This window comes from Ictalurus punctatus, chromosome 18 (genome assembly GCF_001660625.3).
Source record: "Ictalurus punctatus breed USDA103 chromosome 18, Coco_2.0, whole genome shotgun sequence".
Classification (NCBI taxonomy): domain Eukaryota; kingdom Metazoa; phylum Chordata; class Actinopteri; order Siluriformes; family Ictaluridae; genus Ictalurus; species Ictalurus punctatus.
The window spans coordinates 10,048,899-10,069,163 of record NC_030433.2 but is presented as its reverse complement, the minus strand read 5'-3'; the positions used below and the strand labels follow the sequence as shown (position 1 = coordinate 10,069,163).

The following is a 20,265-nucleotide window of genomic DNA, read 5'->3' as shown; positions in this document are numbered from 1 at the left end:
TTTAGGTCTGGGGACATGCTTGACCAGTCCATCACCTTCACCCTCAGCTTCGTTAGCAAGGCAGTGGTCGTCTTGGTGGTATGTTTGGGGTCGTCATCATGCTGGAATACTGCCATGCGGCCCAGTCTTCGAAGGGAGGGGATCATGCTCTGCTTCAGTATGTCACAGTACATGTCGGCATTCATGGTTCCCTCAATGAACTGGAGCTCCCCAGTGCCGGCAGCACTCATGCAGTCCCAGACCATGACACTCCCACCACCATGCTTGACTGTAGGCAAGACACACTTGTCTTTGTACTCCTCACCTGGTTGCAGCCATACACCCTTGACACCATCTGAACCAAATAAGTTTATCTTGGTCTCATCAGACCACAGGACATGGTTCGAGTAATCCATGTCCTTAGTCTGCTTGTCTTCAGCAAACTGCTTGCGGGCTTTCTTGTGCATCATCTTTAGAAGAGGCTTCCTTCTGGGACGACAGCCATGCAGACCTATTTGATGCAGTGTGCGGCATATGGTCTGAGCACTGACAGGCTGACCCCCCACCCCTTCAACCTCTGCAGCAATGCTGGCAGTACTCGAATGTCTATTTCCCAAAGACAACCTCTGGATATGGCACTGAGCACGTGCACTCAACATCTTTGGTCGACCATGGCGAGGCCTGTTTTGAGTGGAACCTGTCCTGTTAAACCGCTGTATGGTCTTTGCCACTGTGCTGCAGCTCAGTGTCAGGGTCTTGGCAATCTTCTTATAGCCTAGGCCATCTTTATGTAAAGCAACAATTATTTTTTTCAGATCCTCAGAGAGTTCTTTGCCATGAGATGCCATGTTGAACGTCCAGTGACCAGTTTGAGGGAGTGTGAGAGCGAGGACACCAAATTTAACATACCTGCTCCCCATTCACACCCGAGACCTTGTGACGCTAAAAGTCACATGACACCGGGGAGGGAAAATGCCTAATTGGACCCAATTTGGACATTTTCACTTAGGGGTGTACTCACTTTTGTTGCCAGCGGTTTAGACATTAATGGCTGTGTGTTGAGTTATTTTGAGGGGACAGCAAATTTACACTGTTACACAAGCTGTACACTCACTACTTTACATTATAGCAAAGTGTCATTTCTTCAGTGTTGTCACATGAAAAGATACAATCAAATATTTATAAAAATGTGAGGGGTGTACTCAATTTTGTGAGATACTGTATGTTCCTGTTTACCTGCTCCACTTTGCCATTATGACAGGTCAGGATACAACTGATGTTCTTGAACTCAGCATAGCGGCTGACGTTGGACTTGATGAGAAGGTCCACCAGTAAGCCACGGGAATACAGCAGCTGTAAGATGAAAATATCAGATTGTCGTTACAATACACAATCAAATTTGTGTGTGTCGTAAATGCTAGTGGTAGTACTGTCATGCCTAACTACAGCAGAGTAGAAACATTTTTTTTTATATAGCATTGAGGTCCTGATGGGAGCAACAGAAGCAAGCGGAATTCACATGAAATATTGTAAAAATTCATACTAGAAAATAAATTACTTTCTAAAATCAAATTATCTCTTTTAGATGCAATACAGTGCATCTATTTTTCATCAGCTATTGCTGCAAAACATATCAATGACAAGTCTCCCTTTCTTTCACTCACGCACACTCTCAGACTGACTAATGGGAAAATATGAATGTTATTAATTGTGTAGACTACATTATCATAAAAAACCTTCTGCAAGCCTAATCAAGCCTGGTCAGATCAGAGCCATTTTTGATATGGAGATCCAGCAGATTATGTAACAAACCTAAAGGGTTCTTCATTTTTGAGGACATTGTAAACAGTGTTGAAAAGTTTTATCAGGATTGCTTGATTTGCGTCGTTCATTTTCCGAATAGTGCTATCTATCGGCCCTTTTATGGTTGTGCCTGTTCGTATGCCCTCCATCTCAATATATTTTTTAGCTGACCTCTCCTGCGGTTTCAAATTTCAAAATAACTATTCATCCTTCTCGAAGTTACCAGGATATTTCACCTTTTCTTCCGTTCATGTGCGCCTGCATCAGTATCCATACTGTCATCATGTGGATTGTTTTGTGATGTTGATGGGTTATCATACAGTACATTATTTTTATTCCACTTTTTTTTTGTTTAGCCATTGTAGCAGTGTACAAAATGTTGGCTGCATGCGTGTATAAAAACTTCTGAGTGTTGGTAAGTTCAGAATAATTTAATGGACACAAAAAATGAGAATGTTGTCATTTAATTAAAATGAAATGACATTTGTAGGCTTTTGCTTATTGTTATAATATTTTTTTTTAATTATTTAAAAAAAATATTTTTTAAAAGTGGTAGCCAAAGTAAACAACCAAAGAACACGAAATGGTTGCCAGTTGCCTACATCTTGTTGGCAAGGGAAACCGTTAATATCGAGCTCTGACTAGCTTGGTATACTAACTCCTCTCCAACAGGGCCTTAGCTTGTTAGTATTCTTAGACTCTGATCCTATTTCTACTAGCATGATGATATGTTTTAGAGATTACAAAGCACTTCTGTAAAGCACTCTGATAAGAGCATCTGCAAGATACTATAAATGTAAACTTAATTTACATATTATGACAGCAGTATCAGACTTCATTAGTCTTATGGCACTAAAAATTCTTAGCACACTGTAAAACAGTGCAATGGTGAAGCCACTATCTAAGCATTTGTCACCATGGTTTGTCGGGCTAACAGTGGTGGACAAGAGTTTAACTATTTAAGTTACCAAAGAAGGATTAAATAATCTGTATGAAAAGTAAAGGCTAAAAAATATATTAAATCGACATTGTGGGATATGTACTAGAAAGTGATGTCAGGTGAGCTTTATATATGCCATATAATGGCAGAAGATCAGAAAAAGGGTCAATGCAAAACTGTTCCTTACAGTGAAAAGTCAAAAGCTATGATGTGTCAAATACTGAAATTATGCTTCTGAAATTATTAATTTAGCATTTTGTATTATATTATAAAACATTCAAATCAAAACGTGAATTAAAATGTGAACTAAAGCCAATTGAAGACATTTGAAACTTTATGAATATATGCAGTATTGCATTGATTAAATGGACACTCACCTTAGACATAAGATCAATGTTAAATCTGCGACCCTCCTTCAGTAGCATAGCATACGTTATTTTCTTTTTCACCTCTACTGCTTGCTCTGGGCTTCTTATTGGCTGCTGATCTGTTTTTTTGCTTTCCTCGGATAGGCAGGAGTCTTGGTTCTTCACCTCTAGATTATGTGGGTCTCCATCACCTTGTGTACAAGCACTGGAAGAACCTAAGTCTTGGGCTTCTTTATGGCAGCCATTCATCTCCTCAGCTGCTTTGGGCAAGCTGCCCACCACAGGAGAATTCAACAGCTCATCATCCTCAGACTTATCGCTACAGGTGACAGAACACATAGATACACAATCAAATTCCAAGCTAAAAATGAAATGTCAAAAGAAATACATTTATTCATGACCATCTGAATCTCAATATTGTAACTTTATACAAACCAGTGATTCTCAACCAGCCTCCCTTCAGATCTGGGAGCGTGCCCCCCAGTTGAAATTTTTTTTTAGAATTCACAGACATTGCATCGTTTGGGTCATCTATGTATTTTATTGCTTTTCAAATAGGATGTGCATAAACTGAAAAACTCTGCGTTTTCTCATCTTCTGTATTTTCTTTTTGCTGGGGAGAGGTGGAGCTTAGCCTGCCTTTTATATAGCTGTCAGTGCAGACCAGTGTTGACAACTTAGCGACTTTTCAGACCCCTTTAGCGGCTTTTTTTTTTTTCCTTTCAAAAAAAAAAAAAAAAAAAAATAAAAAAAAAAAAAAAAAAAGCTCCTAGCGACTTTTTGGACACACCTTAGCGACTTTGCAAATGTCGCCAGTACTGTCCTACAAGCGCGAGGTCTTGCTTTCCCGCTGCACTCACACCTCTCTCTGTGTCTGCTTTGTTCAGAGCCAGAGATTTAACAATGTTATGGGTAACGAGACGCGCCCTTCGTCTCCATTTACATCATTCTTATGCAAATGTTTTTAGAACACAAGACGAATATAATCAAACATGTTTTACATGTAAAATAGTACAGGTTATTACAGCCTAGTTCTCTTGCTCAAAGTAGTTATAGTGTTCAGAAACATTTTTGATCATTCATGTTCCATACCTGTCCGATCTATACTTTTATAAAAGTTATTTTTTAAAATCATAAAAGTTATGAAAAATAATAGTTAAAAAACACAAAAGCAAAAAAATCTATCAATCAAAAACAGATGAAATAAATAAATAAATAAATAAATAAATAAATAAATAAATATATATATATATATATATATATATATATATATATATATATACACATATATACACATACACACACACACACATATAGATATGGGGGTGGGGCATGCCACATGATAGGGTGGGCTTGGGGGGGCTTCAGTTGAAAAAGGTTGAGAACCTCTGATACAAACCATTTAGCATATTTAGCACTTAAAGTCACTTACTAAGTCTCGCCTGTGTCAAGTGTCACGTTCTAAGGAAAGGTACTTATGATCTTGGATGAGGATTTTGTTCTGAAGCAAGTCATATATACATCAATGCAATATAAACATGTTTTTTATGATGGACATGATAAAACCAGATGAATTAAACGTTTTTAACAGGTTAAACAGAACAGCTTATTAAGTGCACTGAGAGGCTAAAGGTTTTTTTTTTTTTTTTTTTTGCACAAATACAGCCCAAACTGCACCCTCTTCCAAATGAATAAATGCCAAAATGACAAAGCACATAGGCTGATGGTGAGTGTCTTTAAAACTAACATCCTGGAGAATGGCCACCCATCTCTTCTCACTCCATGTCAGAGCCACATCAAAGTGAAAGAGAAATTGTGCCATGGCGGGGAGCACAAGTCTGTCGTTTTCTCCCTTTTGTTCAATCATGCTACTCATTGCATGCAAGTCAAAGATGAACTTGGGCTCAAGGTATTTGAGAGAACCAAAAACGTTAACATGCCATGTCCTTCGTGGATGAGATCTTCTTGAAGATCATGCAAACAGCGTTTCACCAAAATGAACTAAAAATACTGGGCGGCTCCTTTGCCATTAAGGTCACCCAGACCATTACTCCCAAATAATTGGGAACAAGCTTTGTCTCGCCTTGGTTCTTTACAACACACGTTGAGTAGAAACCCCGATATAAAAGAACTGTTTTCTGCCTTTCCTTTTCGGAAAGGGTGCCACCTATCCATGAGGATGAAGAATGTTGGTACTTACCCATCCTCGGAGTGCATCATCGGCAAAAACTAGGACAGATACGAGTGGTATTTGATTTCAGAGCGCAACACCAAGGTATTTCTCTGAACAATGTGCTCCTCTCAGGCCCTGACCTAAACAACTCCCTTTTAGGCATGCTGCTACGGTTCAGGAAAGATCTTGTTGCGATTACAGCGGACATCCAAAGGATCAAGATGCTCATATACTGGCTCTTGAACAGAGTTTGGCTTGCTGTTTATCTATATTCACGCTTGGGAAATCAAACATTTAGGGAGAACAGTACACAAGGGACAGTTGGAACAGGGAATATTATGCAGGAAGACATAGCCAAAAATGCACTGAAAAACCATGCTTGCTGCAAACAAGCTGTTATTTTAGGGTAATATGTTCTGGAGAGCATTAAATTTGATGAACACAAGACCAGAACACAAAGAATCATCAAAAAATTTTAATAGTTTGCTCAGAGATGGTGGGCAATAAAAAATTTATGTAAAATTCATCCAAGATGGAGCCAGTGCTCCGACTACCCTTTGTCTTTTTTTTAAGCATCTTTTTCTCCTCACCACAGCTACTATAAGTTATGACAGAAATACTCATTTCAACATTTTACAATGTTTACAAGGTTTACAATCCGCTCCCTTATTGCCGTTTTTAATACGGATCCATGCTGTGGATGAGGGGAAACAAGCCAGCGTCAAGAACAGGCTCGCGGACAAGATGCTCCCCTGACTAGCATCCTATTAGCCAATGTCCAGTCTCTGTAGAACAAGCCTGATGACCTCAGGGTCAGGGTTAAGTTTCAGAGGGACATACAGTATCTCACAAAAGTGAGCACACCCCTCAAATTTTTGTAAATATTTGTGTGAGAGTAATGAGAGTACAGCTTGTATAACAGTGTAAATTTGCTGTCCCCTCAAAATAACAACACAGCCATTAATGTCTAAACCACTGTCAACAAAAGTGAGTACACCCCTAAGTGAAAATGTCCAAATTGGGCCCAATTAGCTATTTTCCCTTCCTGGTGTCATGTGACTTGTTAGTGTTACAAGGTCTCAGGTGTGAATGGGGAGCAGGTGTGTTGAATTTGGTGTCATCGCTCTCACACTCCCTCATACTGGTCACTAGAAGTTCAACATGGCACCTCATGGCAAAGAACTCTGAGGATCTGGAAAAAAGAATTGTTGATCTACATCAGGGGTGTCCAAACTTTTTGCAAAGAGGGCCAGATTTGGTGAGGTGAACATGTGTGGGGGCCGACCAGTCAGCCTAACATTCTTTGAACCATTAACATTAAATGCATAAACTACTTCATGAAATTTTTATTGCAAATGGCATGCTTTTCATTTCTTCACACAGAACACAAATAAATCTAAACAAGTTTTTACCAAAATCACTCAGCCTTTCATATTTGAAGGAAAAAAAAAAACTTTCGGGAAGTTTTAACATATTTATATTCATTTGAAGCATTACGTATTATTCACTATTAAATGCTTACAAAACATTCAAAACATGTGAACAGGAAAATAACACCAACAGTTATGTTATTCAGAAGTACAAAACATTGAGGGCTGTATGAATCCTTGCATCACTCGTTCTTTCATTTTTCAATTGACATCAAATATCAAAAAACAAAAATATGCTATTTGATTTCGAATCAGATATCAAAAATGAAAAAGGTTGTGTTTTTCATTATTTCAAATTTAGACTCGGATCAAAAAAACAAAATGGAAAAATGGGCTGCCGGACCGAATTTGATTTGAATATTTAATTTGTCGGGTTTACGAGACCCAGTTTGATTGTCAATTCAAAAACAAAAAAACAAATGATACACAGATTAAAAAGATTCAGCGCGTATTCAAAACTGTGGTTTTGATCATCACAAAAAAAATCAATACACTAAGATTTTAGAATTTATTCACCCTAGAAGACTAAACAAATAACTTTCCTGCACTAATGTGAAGGGTGATACTGAGATCTCGACTGCAGTAAATAGGCCAGGTCTGGCTCAAAAACTGTGGTTTTGATGCGCAAGATGTCACGTAGGTGAGAGTCATTTAGTCTCGTCCTCACCCGGTTCTTGTTAATGTTCATAACTGAAAATGTCTTCTCGCACAAGTATGTTGAGCCAAACAAGCTCAGCATTTTCTTAGCAAATGTTCGAATCTCTTGGAACCTGCCTTTATCGACACTGTCACGCTACCCTCGCTGTCAACTTTCCTTTTTTTAGTTACAGTCGCCATTTTAGTAATGTGCCGGAAAGGGTCACACAAGGGTCATGCAGCGAGAGTGCAGCCAAAGGGCTACTGCCATCTTCTGGTGAAATATAAAATAGCTTTTCTGTACGCGTGTATTTTATACTGTGGTCAACAGTGCTGGCGGGCCACAAATTACTGATTTTATGACAGAGGCTGCGGGCCGGTGGAAATTTGAACACGGGCCACATTTGGCCCGGGCCGGACTTTGAACATGCCTGCTCTACATAAAGATGGCCTAGGCTGTAAGAAGATTGCCAAGACCCTGACACTGAGCTGCAGCACAGTGGCAAAGACCATACAGCGGTTTAACAGGACAGGTTCCACTCAGAACAGGTCTCGCCATGGTCGACCAAAGTTCAGTGCACGTGCTCAGTGTCAAATCCAGAGGTTGTGTTTAGGAAATAGACATATGAGTGCTGCCAGCATTGCTGCAGAGGTTGAAGGGGTGGGGGATCAGCCTGTCAGTGCTCAGACCATACGCTGCACACTGAATCAAATTGGTCTGCATGGCTGTCGTCCCAGAAAGAAGCCTCTTCTAAAGATGATGCACAAGACAGCCCACAAACAGTTTGCTGAAGACAAGCAGACTAAGGACATGGATTACTCGAACCATGTCCTGTGGTCTGATGAGACCAAGATAAACTTATTTGTTTGAGATGGTGTCAAGGGTGTGGCGACAACCAAGTGAGGAGTACAAAGACAAGTGTGTCTTGCCTACAATCAAGCATGGTGGTGGGAGTGTCATGGTCTGGGGCTGCATGAGTGCTGCTGGCACTGGGGAGCTCCAGTTCATTGAGGGAACTATGAATGCTAACATGTATGGTGACCTATTGAAGCAGAGCATGATCCCCTCCCTTCGGAGACTGGGCCGCATGGCAGTATTCCAGCATGATGACGACCCCAAACACACCTCCAAGACGACCACTGCCTTGCTAAAGGACTGGCCTAGCATGTCTCCAGACCTAAACCCTATTGAGCATCTGTGGGGCATCCTCAAATGGAAGGTGGAGGAGCACAAGGTCTCTAACATCCACCAGCTCCGTGATATCGTCAAGGAGGAGTGGAAGAGGACTCCAGTGGCAACCTGTGAAGCTCTGGTGAACTCCATGCTTAAGAGGGTTAAGGCAGTGCTGGAAAATAATGGTGGCCACACAAAATATTGACACTTTGGGCCCAATTTGGAGACATTCGAGAGTTCTTCTCGGTTTACCACATGGACAAAACAATGGAGTCGGGGAAGTTAAGGGGAGGTGGAGTTTGCCTGATGTTAAACAGCATCTCAGACGCTCCTGCTCACCCAACCTAGAGCTCCTGACAATCAAATGTTGCCCTTTTTACCTTCCTTACCTTGGTCATAGTCAGTGCCATTTATATTCCACCTCATGTGGGCACGGACACTGCCTTATGTGAAATACATGAGGCTCTCAAGCAACACCAGAATCATCATCAGGATTCTGTGATCACTGTGGCAAGCGGCATCAGTGCCAATCTCAAACATGCAGTGCCAACCTTCACCCAATAAATCACCTGCCCCACCGGGGCAAAAGGATACTGGACCATTGCTACACTCATTCAAAGACAGTTAAAAGGCACGATCTCAAGCACCGTTTGGGTAATCGTACCATGCCGCCATCTTCCTCATGCCTAGATACAAGCAATGGATGAAACAGGAATCTCTGTTTAAGAGGGAGGTCATGCACTGGACAAACCAATCAGTGGCCGATTTGCATGACACTCAGGATGACGTAGACTGGGGCATGTTCAGGCGCAGCTCTGATGACATCAACTTTTTTGCTGAAGTGGTTGTAGGATTAATTGGGAAATTGGTGGATGAAACCATGCACAAAACCATCATCAAATGATTTTGCTAACCAGAAACCATAGTTGGATAAAACCAATACGTTATGGATAAAACCATCAACGACAAATTGAGATCTTGCACCACTTACTTGGGGCTCACCACCGGGAACATGGACAAGCTCAAGGCCACATCCAACAATGTGTGCAGAGTGGTGAAAGATGCAAAGCAGCGCTCCAGGAGGAAACAAGAGTCACAGTTCGAACAGGGTGGCTCTAGAAGCCTGTGACAGGAGCTGAGAGCAATAATGAAGTATAAAACACCATTCTCCAGAATAGTGAATGCAGACGCTTCTCTGGCAGACAAACTGAACACATTTTATGCTCGTTTCAAGGCTGCAGCTAAGAGCACTGCAGGACCAGACGGTATCTCAGTTACGCGAGATATTCAACCTCTCAACTGGCACAGCCATTAATCCCCAAATGCTTCAAACAGTACATTATTGTTCCTGTCCCAAAGAAACTCCAGCATGCCTTACTCAACAACTAATCGCCCAGTAGCCTTCACCTCACTTGTGATGAAGTGCTTTGAAAGGCTGGTCAGAGACTTCATTACTTCTTCATGACCTGACACCCTAGACCCATTATAGTTTGCATACCATCCCAATCTCTCTACCGATGATGTCATCACACAACTCCTACACACAACCTGTGGACAGCAAAGACATGTCGGAAACAGTATCCAGAATGGACACGCATCTGTTGCGTGCTTCATGCCTTGGGACCCAATATGCCAAAGTCATGCTAGTAGTGTGGTAGAAATACAGCATGTTGAATCATTTCATTTGATACGAGGCTCTATTCCAATACATCTCTGTATTGAACAATAAACACTCTTAGGACTATACACTGCAACAATTTTGCATGCATTTGCTATGCAAATATTCAATGCAATGACAAATATTAATTCACTCGGACACATGCATTCAAGGGAGCATCTGATGTAGTACACGGTCAGGTTACGCTAACTGTGACAGATGAAGTTAACTAGAATAAGAAACATTGAAAAGGAATTTTTCAGTCCTAAAGGTTCTCAACAAGCCATCACCTTGGCATGTCGTACACCAAGAAAATACACTGTTTAGAGCATGACAATTCACCCTCAAGATTTATCCAGTTATGGCTACTATTAGCTCCAGTGTTAGCACAGCTGGTAGGGCAGCCTCCTTTTCAGCTGACAGAAAAATCTACCGATTTATCACACAATAATTTCAAGATTTCCCTTGGGTTTTTTAATGACCAAACCCACAAGTTTATGCTCTGCAGATTGGTCAGACAGCAGGTGAAATGTTGGCGAGTACATACCCTTTTATTATTGGGGATGTAGTTGTGTTCAGAATGAACCAATTCAATCTCATGTTCAAAAGTAATTATCATACAGCTTTCCGCAATTAAATTATTCTGATTAACCCCAAATAAAGACCAGCTGATTCTGTAGGATTTTCTTCACTTCTTAGTTTCATCCAACTGCTGAAGCTATGATCCGAAATTTTACAATGTATAAAAATTAAGTGAAAAACATTTTAGGGGAAAATAGGAGGAAGAAGGGGGAAAATAAACAAAATAAAAAAACGTACAATAACCTGCTAGCAAAGCTTGATTCAATGCATTGGGAAATGCACGATTGATGAAGCTGAGGTGTGAGAACAGGTATGTTCATGTGTATCCACTGGTGCCACTCATTATTTAATTCCAGGGACAAAAGCATAGAGTAGAGGCAACGGTTAGCCCTTAACCTACCCACCCACTAATTCCTGGGACCAACTGGCCTGATTTTTAGATATTGGTATGGGAAATGGTTATGGATAGGTCCTGCAGTAGTTAGGAATGGTGGCAAATATGCACAGTGTTGGCTAGGGAGGTGATGCCAGGGTCATTGACATCACCTCCCCAACAGGGAGACAAAGAGGGTGGGGAGAGATCCACCCGTCCACGAAAGATGTTGATGATCAGCAATTCCAAACCAATGTTGTGCTATACCACCCACATTTTTCAGTTATGTCAAGTGCAATTTAGGGCAACATAAGACTAACCATCTCAAGGCCTGTTTCTATTGGCTGGACATTCATTGCAATTTTTGCAGGTAGAGTGTGTTGCGGTTGAAACCTAAACATTTGGCATTACCTACGGTATTGCTTGAAGGTTTGTGAAACCTTTACATTTTTCTAGATATCTGCATAAACTTGACCTAAAAGTTCCTAAAAGTAGATAAAAGACATCCCAATTAAACAAATGGGACAAAAATATTATAATTGATCATTTATTTATTGAAGACAATGATCATATCTATGATCCAATTCAATTCAATTCAATTCAATTTTATTTGTATAGCGCTTTTTACAATAAACATTGTCTCAAAGCAGCAATTATCTGTGAGAAGTACAAGTAGGTGAATCTCTATGACTGGCAGTTAATCTGAAGGTGAAATTAGAGTCAAATGTTTTCAAACAATTTGATGACGATCAGGTGTGAGTCAGCGCCCTATTTAATTTCGATCTATCAAAGTCTGATCTTCACAACTTGTTTGTGGAAGTGTATCATGGCATGAACAAATGAGATTTCTGTTGATGCTCATCAGGCTGGAAAAGATTACAAAACGATCTCTAAAGAGTTTGGCCTCCACCAATCCACAGTCAGACAGACTGTGTACAGTGGGGGAAATTCAAGACCATTGTGGAGTGGTCGGCCGACAAAGATCACTCTAAGAGCAAGACATGTATTAGTCCATGAGATCACAAAGTAACACAGAGTAACTTCTAAGCAACTAAAGGCCTCTCACATTGGCTAATGTTAATTTTCATGAGTCCACCATAAGGAGAACACTGAACAACAATGGTGTGCATGGCAGAGATGCAAGGAGCAAGCCACTGCTCTCCAAAAATGAACATCTGTCTTTTTTGCTGTGGACAAGCCAGAATACCAGAATACTGTTGGAAAAATGTTTTGTGCTCAGATGACAACAAAATAGAACTTTTGGTTTAAATGAGAAGCATTATGTTTGGAGAAAGTAAAGCACTGAATTCCACTGTAAGAACATTATACCATCAGTGAAACATAGTTTCGGTAGTATAATGTTTGGGCATGTATTGCTGCATCTGGGCCAGGACAGCTTGTCACCATCGATGGAACAATGAATTCTGAATTATACCAGCAAATTCTAAAGGAAAATGTCAGGACATCTGTCCATGAACTGAATCTCAAGAGAAAGTGGGTCATGCAGCAAGACAATGAAACTAAGCACACAAGTCATTCTAACAAAGAATGGCTAAAGAAGAATAAAGTTAATGTTTTGGAATGCCCATGTCAAAGTCCTGACCTTAATCCAATAGAAATGTTGTGGCAGGACCTGAAGCAAACAGTTCATGTGAGGCAACCCACCAACATCCCACAGTTGAAGCTGTTCTGTACTGAGGAATGGGCTAAAATTCTTCCAAGCCAATGTGCGGAACTGATCAACCGTTACCAGAAATGTTTAGTTGCAATTATTGCTGCACAAGAGGGTCACACCAGACACTGAACACAATGGTTCACATACTTTTGCCACTAATATATGTAATATTGGACAATTTTCCAATTTTGAAAAAATAAATTACCAAGTATAATTGTTTTTCTTTCATTTGTTTAATTGGGTTCTCTTTGTCTACTTTGAGGACTTGTGTGAAAATCTGATGATATTTTAGGTCATATTTATGCAGCTATATAGAAAATTGTAAAGGGTTCACAAACTTTCAAGCACCACTGTATATACTGTACAATGCAGGAAATTAAAAGATAAAATATGTACTATCTAGTTTGTTTTACAATTTATAGTAAATCTCTTTTTAGTGGCATATTTACAATGATAATTCAATATATAAACCAGTGAAATTCTCTCTCTCTCGTAAATGATTACACCACTATTTCTCACTCACGAGCTCGCGTTAGACATGGGCTCTATGGTAATTTGTTTTAGGAGCTCCTAATTACAAAAATTTAGGAGCACAGTCAAAAATTTAGGAGCACGGTTGAAGTTTAGTTTGTTTTTAGAGATGGTAATGGTAATGTGCCACAACATAACACACAAGCAGGTATGAGAAAACTTGAGCTTGTCAATTATGACAGAATTTAGAAACATAGTGTGAGCCATGACAAATTAATTTACCTTCTGATAAACTAAATTTAATATTTTCAGTTAATTTTACAGGCTGTATGCAAAAAACAACAACCGTTAACCTGTTCCACCTTGTAAACAAATACAGTAAACCTCAACGTTCAGTCTTTGAAGTCTGCCCCTCTTAAATATATTTAAAGCTACACTATTACACATTTGCCACCTTCATGGTTCTGGGCTGGAGCCAGTTCTCAAACCGCACTGTGTATATTGTGTATATATCTGAATAATCTTATATAGGATATGATTGGGTGAGTTCATTTACCTGTCAGATGCAAAGCGCTTTAGTTTAATGGTGTTCATTAGGGATGCACCGATCTGGATTTTAACAACCGATACCGATTCAGATACCAATCCTTTTTTTGTTTAAGCTTTAATCAGGAGGTCTGTCATAAACAGTTAAATGTAAGCTCTCTGCTCATGGTCACTGTTAGCTGAATTAAAATAACAATGACAAAAAACTGTTGGTTAATTGATAAATAAACAAGCATAAAATATTTATTTTTAAATATTTTAAACAATAAAGAGGCATAATTAAAAGTAGACTAACATAAGCACCATATTAGGAAAAAATGCTAATAGCTTTCTAAGGAGATAGCCTACTAAGCTTAATGTCAAATTGATATTAAGTGCAACCCATAGTAATTAAACAATTTCATTTCTCACTTTATTTATATTTTATGAAGTTATTATAATATCTATTTTTATATTAAATGATTTATTTATAACTAAGCACATTTTCTGTCTTTACATTTTATTAGTTTATCAGTTGTTCCTTTTAAATCAGTTCCCACAGTACAGTGTTGCTATGTCTGCTGTTAATATTGAGTTTTTGGGGACTTAAATTTGACTTTTCAAATTGACTTTTCTGGTAAATCTGGCAACCTGAGTTTAAATGAAGTGAATGCGCTATCTGTTAGAGTTGGTGAAGAGAGTGAAGGAGAATGGCAGTGTGTTGTATGTTTACAGACTGAACAGTTGCTACTTTTGATTATGATTGGTGAGGAATTATTTAATAAAGAAGTTTGAATGAAAACCGACCTTGTAGCGTTAACATTTTTAATAATTTGTCTCTACACGAGCAGGTCACAGGTGCAGGTCATTTTGAGGGATCAATAAAAGATGGCGGTTTGTGAGATCGGAGAGTTGAGGGAAGCAGATGATGTTCAGTGTTACTCTTTTCGTTGTAATGGCTTCTCTGCAGTATTTACACACTTGTTCGGTTGACTGAAGTGATGAAAAGCAGTGTGAAAGTAACTGTTGCACGGTGTAGATGCATTTTGGACTTCCTGTAGTTTTTATTCCGATTGTATTATACAACTCCGAACAGGTCACTCGTACCGGTGCGCCTAAATATTTTTTCAAAGTCGCACAAAGACCTTTTAAGTCACAAAAATGCGAGTGAATGGTCGCACTGTAGAGCCCTGTACACTACTGTGGTCAAAAACAAAAACTTATGATTTTGTAATTAACTACAACTAAAATACAAATATGATCACACACAAGGTTAATTTCAGATATATTGGAAATAATGATACACTGATAATCTGAATAAAGAGTTTTAATAAATTATAACTCATTCAGGAGTTATGACAGAATAAATGATATGAAAGTGTCCACAACTGCATTGGTCAGATGCTAAGGGTGAAGAAATAAATAAAAGTCAGGACATGACAAAACTTGAGACATCAAAACAATACCTGGCATAGGAGAATACTTCCAGATTGGAAATGGAGGAGTCTACAGAGCTGAGAAAAACAACTTCCTCTTCATCCTCAATTTGATCATTCCATCCTTGTTCTGATGTGGTGCTTGGAGTTTGTTGCTGAGCCTAAAGTCAACCAAAACAGCTTATCAAAATCTCAAAACTAACTTGAAACATCAAAATTACCTGAACATGTCTCTGCAAAAGTAAGGAATAAAAACCTTGTACTCCTCAATCCATGAAAGCAGGCCATTGAATGTAAAGCTGGCCCAGTTTCCAGCATAGTAGTTTCTCCTGTAATACATTTAAGACATTTTTGCTCAGATTTGACAGGGAGGGTGTGAAAAGTATTGAATAATGTTCATGCACCGAGGACAATAAAAATAACTTATGTTGAGACTATTTCGGCAGGGTAGAAAAAAATGAGGCCAAGAAATACTAAAGGTTTACAAAAACATGCAAGCACATCTACTAATAGGAATAAAAGAGTCATACAGATGTACCTCAAAAAATTATATCATGGAAAGGTTATGTTGTAAACTCTCTATTCCCTCAGATATGTGTAAGTATGTTTAGGCTATAGTTTAAATTCTGTCTCATTAACTTTTCTAGACCTGTCTGTTGTGTACGCGCCAGTTAAAATGTCACCATAGGAACTTCCTCTATTCTGTTAAGCGAACCACACCATATATGTTCAGAAACCTGTAAGTTCTTGTATTGCCCGAGATGTTTTTCAGACAGATGTTTGGCCAGACAGATCAACTGCCATATTATTTCCACACATTAGTGCGCCTACCCTGGCTACTTGTACCTCTGTATATGTATATAAAGCTCTGTGAAATCTGCATTAAACCACACGTCTCTCTGAACTGCTCTGGTTGCCAGTGTGTTCATTTAGACTCTCCAGGCCTGCATACTCTCCGTGGTAAACCACATTTTTTTTTAGTTTTTCTTTCGAGTAAATGAACCAAGAGGCTGAAAAGGCTGACGGAGGAAAAGGGAATAATAAAAGCTGTTATTTGCTTTATCCCTACAGGTTAATTGTTTTCTGTAATTTGATTTAAAAAGTGGAACTTTCATGTATTCTCAATTCATTACACATAAAGTGAAATATTTCAAGCCTTTTTTTTAAAATCTTGATTAAAGCTTAAAGCTCATGGGAATCAAAAATCCAGTTTCTCAAAATATTAGAATAAAGAATTATAATACATAAATGTAGACCTTTTGAGAAGTATGCTACTTTATGCACTCCATACTCGGTGGGGCTCCTTTTGCAAGAATTGCTCCATCAGTGCAGTGCGGCAAGGAGGCAATCAGACTGTGGCACTGCTGAGGTGTTATGGAAGACCAGGTTGCTTTTTTGATGGTGGCCTTCAGCTCGTCTGTATTGTTGGGTCTGGTGTCTCTCATAGATTCTCTATGGGGTTCAGGTCAAGCGAGTTGGTTAGCCAATAAAGCACAGTAATACCATGGACGGCAAACCAGTTATTGGTAGTTTTGGCACTGTAGGCAGGTGCCAAGTCCTGCTGGAAAAGCAATACAGCATCTCTATAAAGCTTGTCAGCAGATGGAAGCTGAAGTGCTCTAAAATCGCCGGATAGACGGCTGCGTTGATTCTCGACTTCAGAAAACACAGTAGACCAACTCCAGCAGAAGACAAATCATCACTGACAGTGGAAAGTTCACACTGGACTTCAAGCAACTTGGATTCTGTGCCTCTCCACTCTTCATCCAGACTCTAGGACCTTAGTTCCAAATAAAATGCTAAATTTACTTTCATCTTCCACATGATTGTGGTTGTGTGTACTGAACCAGACTGAGAGATTAAACCCATTAACCCCGAAACTTGGCGTTCCATTCCGCCGGCGGAATGGAAAACGACTTATCGGACATTTTCAATTAGTAAACAAATTAATTATTTTATCGCCACAATTCTGGTATAAGTTTAGTCAGGACACTGGTGGCTTCCTGTGTGTGCAGTTTCATGACTGGGTGCTTAACTGCTGGTGAGCAGGGGGATTGGAAAGGGGCGGAGTTTGAGCCCCCTTCTGGGCAAACAATTCACACCTTTCCACAAAAACATTGAGACAGAGATAAATCGGAGAGCACAACTAAAGCTTTTTTGGTAGTAAAACACCGTATACAACTGCCACAGTAAAATTATAACATTTAAACCAAAGATCGGACTTGTATAAACATTTACTACCTTACATTACCCACATAGACGAAAATCCAGTTCGCTCACGGTTTTATAAATCATACACATTTACATCGGTATAAAGTCCATCAGCTTTATCGAAGAAAACAAACGCAAAGTTCCATATTTAGTCACAAATGTCCTTTTCAAAATGCATTAAGTGTTTTGGTATACCACCCCTCTGGAATTTAGTAATTAGCCATAAACTGAACTGTGACACATTCTAAAAAAGCTAATCTGCTTTGGCTATGCTGAACAACCCACCTCCTAAATTTTAATTGGGCAGTCTAACTTGACTGACACCTACATGAACCAATTGTAGATACTTCTAGCTTTCAAACAAGCCCAAACTCGACATGATTGACCACTCAGAGGCTGAGAAAATGAAATGTGTAATCAGCACAACTAAACCTTTTACACGCGCAACCATTGGTCTTGAGTTGTGTGTCAGCGGGTACAGGCCAATCAGCAAAGTGCTACAGGGCCATGCAGAGAAACTATCAGTAAATGGCAGCTCTGCACTAGCGGTCTTCCTACAAAACTTTACACAGCAAGTTTTTTGCATGTTTGGCAGTTTTTTCTGATCGCGAGTTTTCTATTGGTTTTCGCTCAGCGTGCGATTTATCGGCGTCTTATAGCAGCGGAGTGCTCCCGAAAAAGCCTGAATGCATCACCGCTTCTGGAGGAGTTATTTCGGAGTGGCTCTTTTTTTTTGGAGGAAGACGGTGTGGATTGAGTTGAGGAGTATTCCAGCATGGAGTGGGCATGGTCCTTGGCAGGTACGTAAATCATGTTGCTTTCTTTTTTTTATGAATTGTGCTTGCAGTATAGAATTTTTTTAAATTATTTATTTTACATGCAATATGAAATTCTTGAGTTTTGCGTGCAACACGGCAGAAATATTTCCACATGCAACACGGCGGTGTTTGTTTTCTACATGCAATAAAGGGCGGCCGTGGATCAGATGGTAGAGCGGGTTGTCCACTAATCGTAGTGTTGGCGGTTCGATTCCCGGCACACATGACTCCACATACCGGAGTGTCCTTGGGACACTGAACCCCAAGTTGCTCCCGATGGCAAGTTAGCACCTTGCATGGCAGCTCTGCTACCATTGGTCTGTGTGAGTGTGTGTGGATGAGTGTGTGTGTGTGTGTGTGTGTGTGAGAGAGAGAGAGAGAGAGAGAGAGAGAGAGAGAGAGAGAATGGGACACAGTGTAAAGCGCTTATAGATAAAAGTGCTATACAAGTGTGCCATTTAACACGGCAGAATTTGTCTTCTATATGCAACACGGCACTGCATTTTTTATAATAAACAGCAAATGCACCAGCATGGGTTATATAGAATATATTATACATATGTAGAATTATTATTATAATATAAATATAAAAGCCATTTTAGTGTTTACTATGGGTGATTTTGGGTACTTATTGTACTTTGTATTCATGATTATTTATTGTTACAGAGAAGAAGAAAAATGCTCCTGATCCTCCTCACACTTCTTCTGAGGCCTTCTCCCAAAACATCCACATGCAGGTTTCCACTACAAAACTGACAGCTCCATCTACCCCCTCATAGAAGTCAGAGGAGAGGGGTCACTCGTGTGTCTATCATTTGAGCCATTAGGAGAGCAAGTGCTCCTGCACCTGGGGCTCTGGCACTATTTTTAATAAACATTATATTTTATAAGTATGTTTCAGACTTTTGTGTGTGTGAAATTACACATTGTGTAAGAGTTCATGCCATTTTTATAAGCTTTGTGCCATTTAGAGAGGTTTTATGTCATTTAGAGACATTTGGTGCCATTTGGAGAGGTTTTTACCTGTGTTTGGATAACCTTACACACAACTTTAGTGGTTAGAGAAAACTTCCTCATATTTTGTGTGTTCATGGAGAAGTACTTGGGGCATCTTTGAGACCAGGAATGGGGTTGATATCAACATTTGCTGTGAAGATATAACATTGAAGAAAAAAAAAATTCTGAATATATTGCCCCAAGTAGGCTAAGTAATAGAAGAAATACTTGAAATAACTGCTAATTGTTAAAGTGTTAAGTGTCTACTTTCATATAAGCCATTAACCACTACTGTGGTGTGTGACATCACAAAACAAATCAATGCTGAACACAGGTACCCCCAAAACAGACAAAAATGCCATTTTTTGGCTACTTGGAAAATTACTTTTAATGGCTCAGGAAACCTTTGCAGGTGTTTTGAGTTAATTAGCTGATTAGAGCTCTTCTCAGGTCGACATTTCCGTACTATAAATTCTTTTTTTCATATTTTGAGATAGTGGATTTTTAATTTCCATGAGCTGTAAGCCATAATCATCTAAATTAAAACAAAAAAAAGGCTTGAAATATTTCACTTTGTGTGTAATGAAGCTAAAACATATGAAAGTTCCACTTTTGAATTAAATTAAGGGGAAAAAAAATTACTTTTCACCAATATTCCAATTTTTTGAGATGCACCTGTATATTTCATATAAACAAATGAGGATTTTCAAAATATATTTGCTTTAATGAATAGTCAATCTGGGGTGGTTTCATTATAAATACTGCACCTGCAGTATGATTTACAGTTTGAAAGCAAATCAGAGGATGCCAATTGCATGTGAAAATTAATATGCCTGATGGCCCAATATGACAACCAGAAGCCCATTTTCCCACCATTTTAAGAATAAAAAATATATTTAATCATTAAGGATGACATTATATCTCAAAATACTTAATGTATTGTAATTTTGACAACATTTGTACAGTAAAGTTTGTTAAAAAGAACCCTGAATATGGACATGTAGGCCTTAACACGCAG

General features: G+C 39.2%; 1 protein-coding gene and 1 long non-coding RNA gene across 6 annotated transcripts in view; one reads left to right on the top strand and one right to left on the bottom strand.

Annotated features, from left to right (window-relative positions):
• chm (CHM Rab escort protein) overlaps window positions 1-20,265 on the bottom strand; it is a 91,781-nt gene that overhangs the window by 52,000 nt on the left and 19,516 nt on the right. For 3 of the 4 annotated variants that reach the window (XM_017492954.3, XM_047162051.2, XM_047162052.2), the window contains 2 exons: window positions 3,100-3,409; window positions 1,216-1,332 (listed from right to left, as the gene is read on the bottom strand). In XM_017492954.3, coding sequence (XP_017348443.1) covers window positions 1,216-1,332; window positions 3,100-3,409 — 427 coding nt within the window. Of the gene's footprint in view, window positions 1-1,215; window positions 1,333-3,099; window positions 3,410-15,252; window positions 15,384-15,478; window positions 15,552-20,265 lie in introns of all 4 variants that reach the window. The other variant, XM_017492953.3, reaches the window with a different exon arrangement.
• Window positions 17,532-19,144, top strand: LOC128635334 (uncharacterized). Of its 2 annotated transcripts, none has more exons than XR_008398285.1 (3): window positions 17,532-18,233; window positions 18,403-18,534; window positions 18,918-19,144. It is a non-coding gene; the product is annotated as an uncharacterized LOC128635334 (long non-coding RNA). The 2 variants fall into 2 exon arrangements; XR_008398284.1 differs by having other exon boundaries at window positions 18,403-18,574.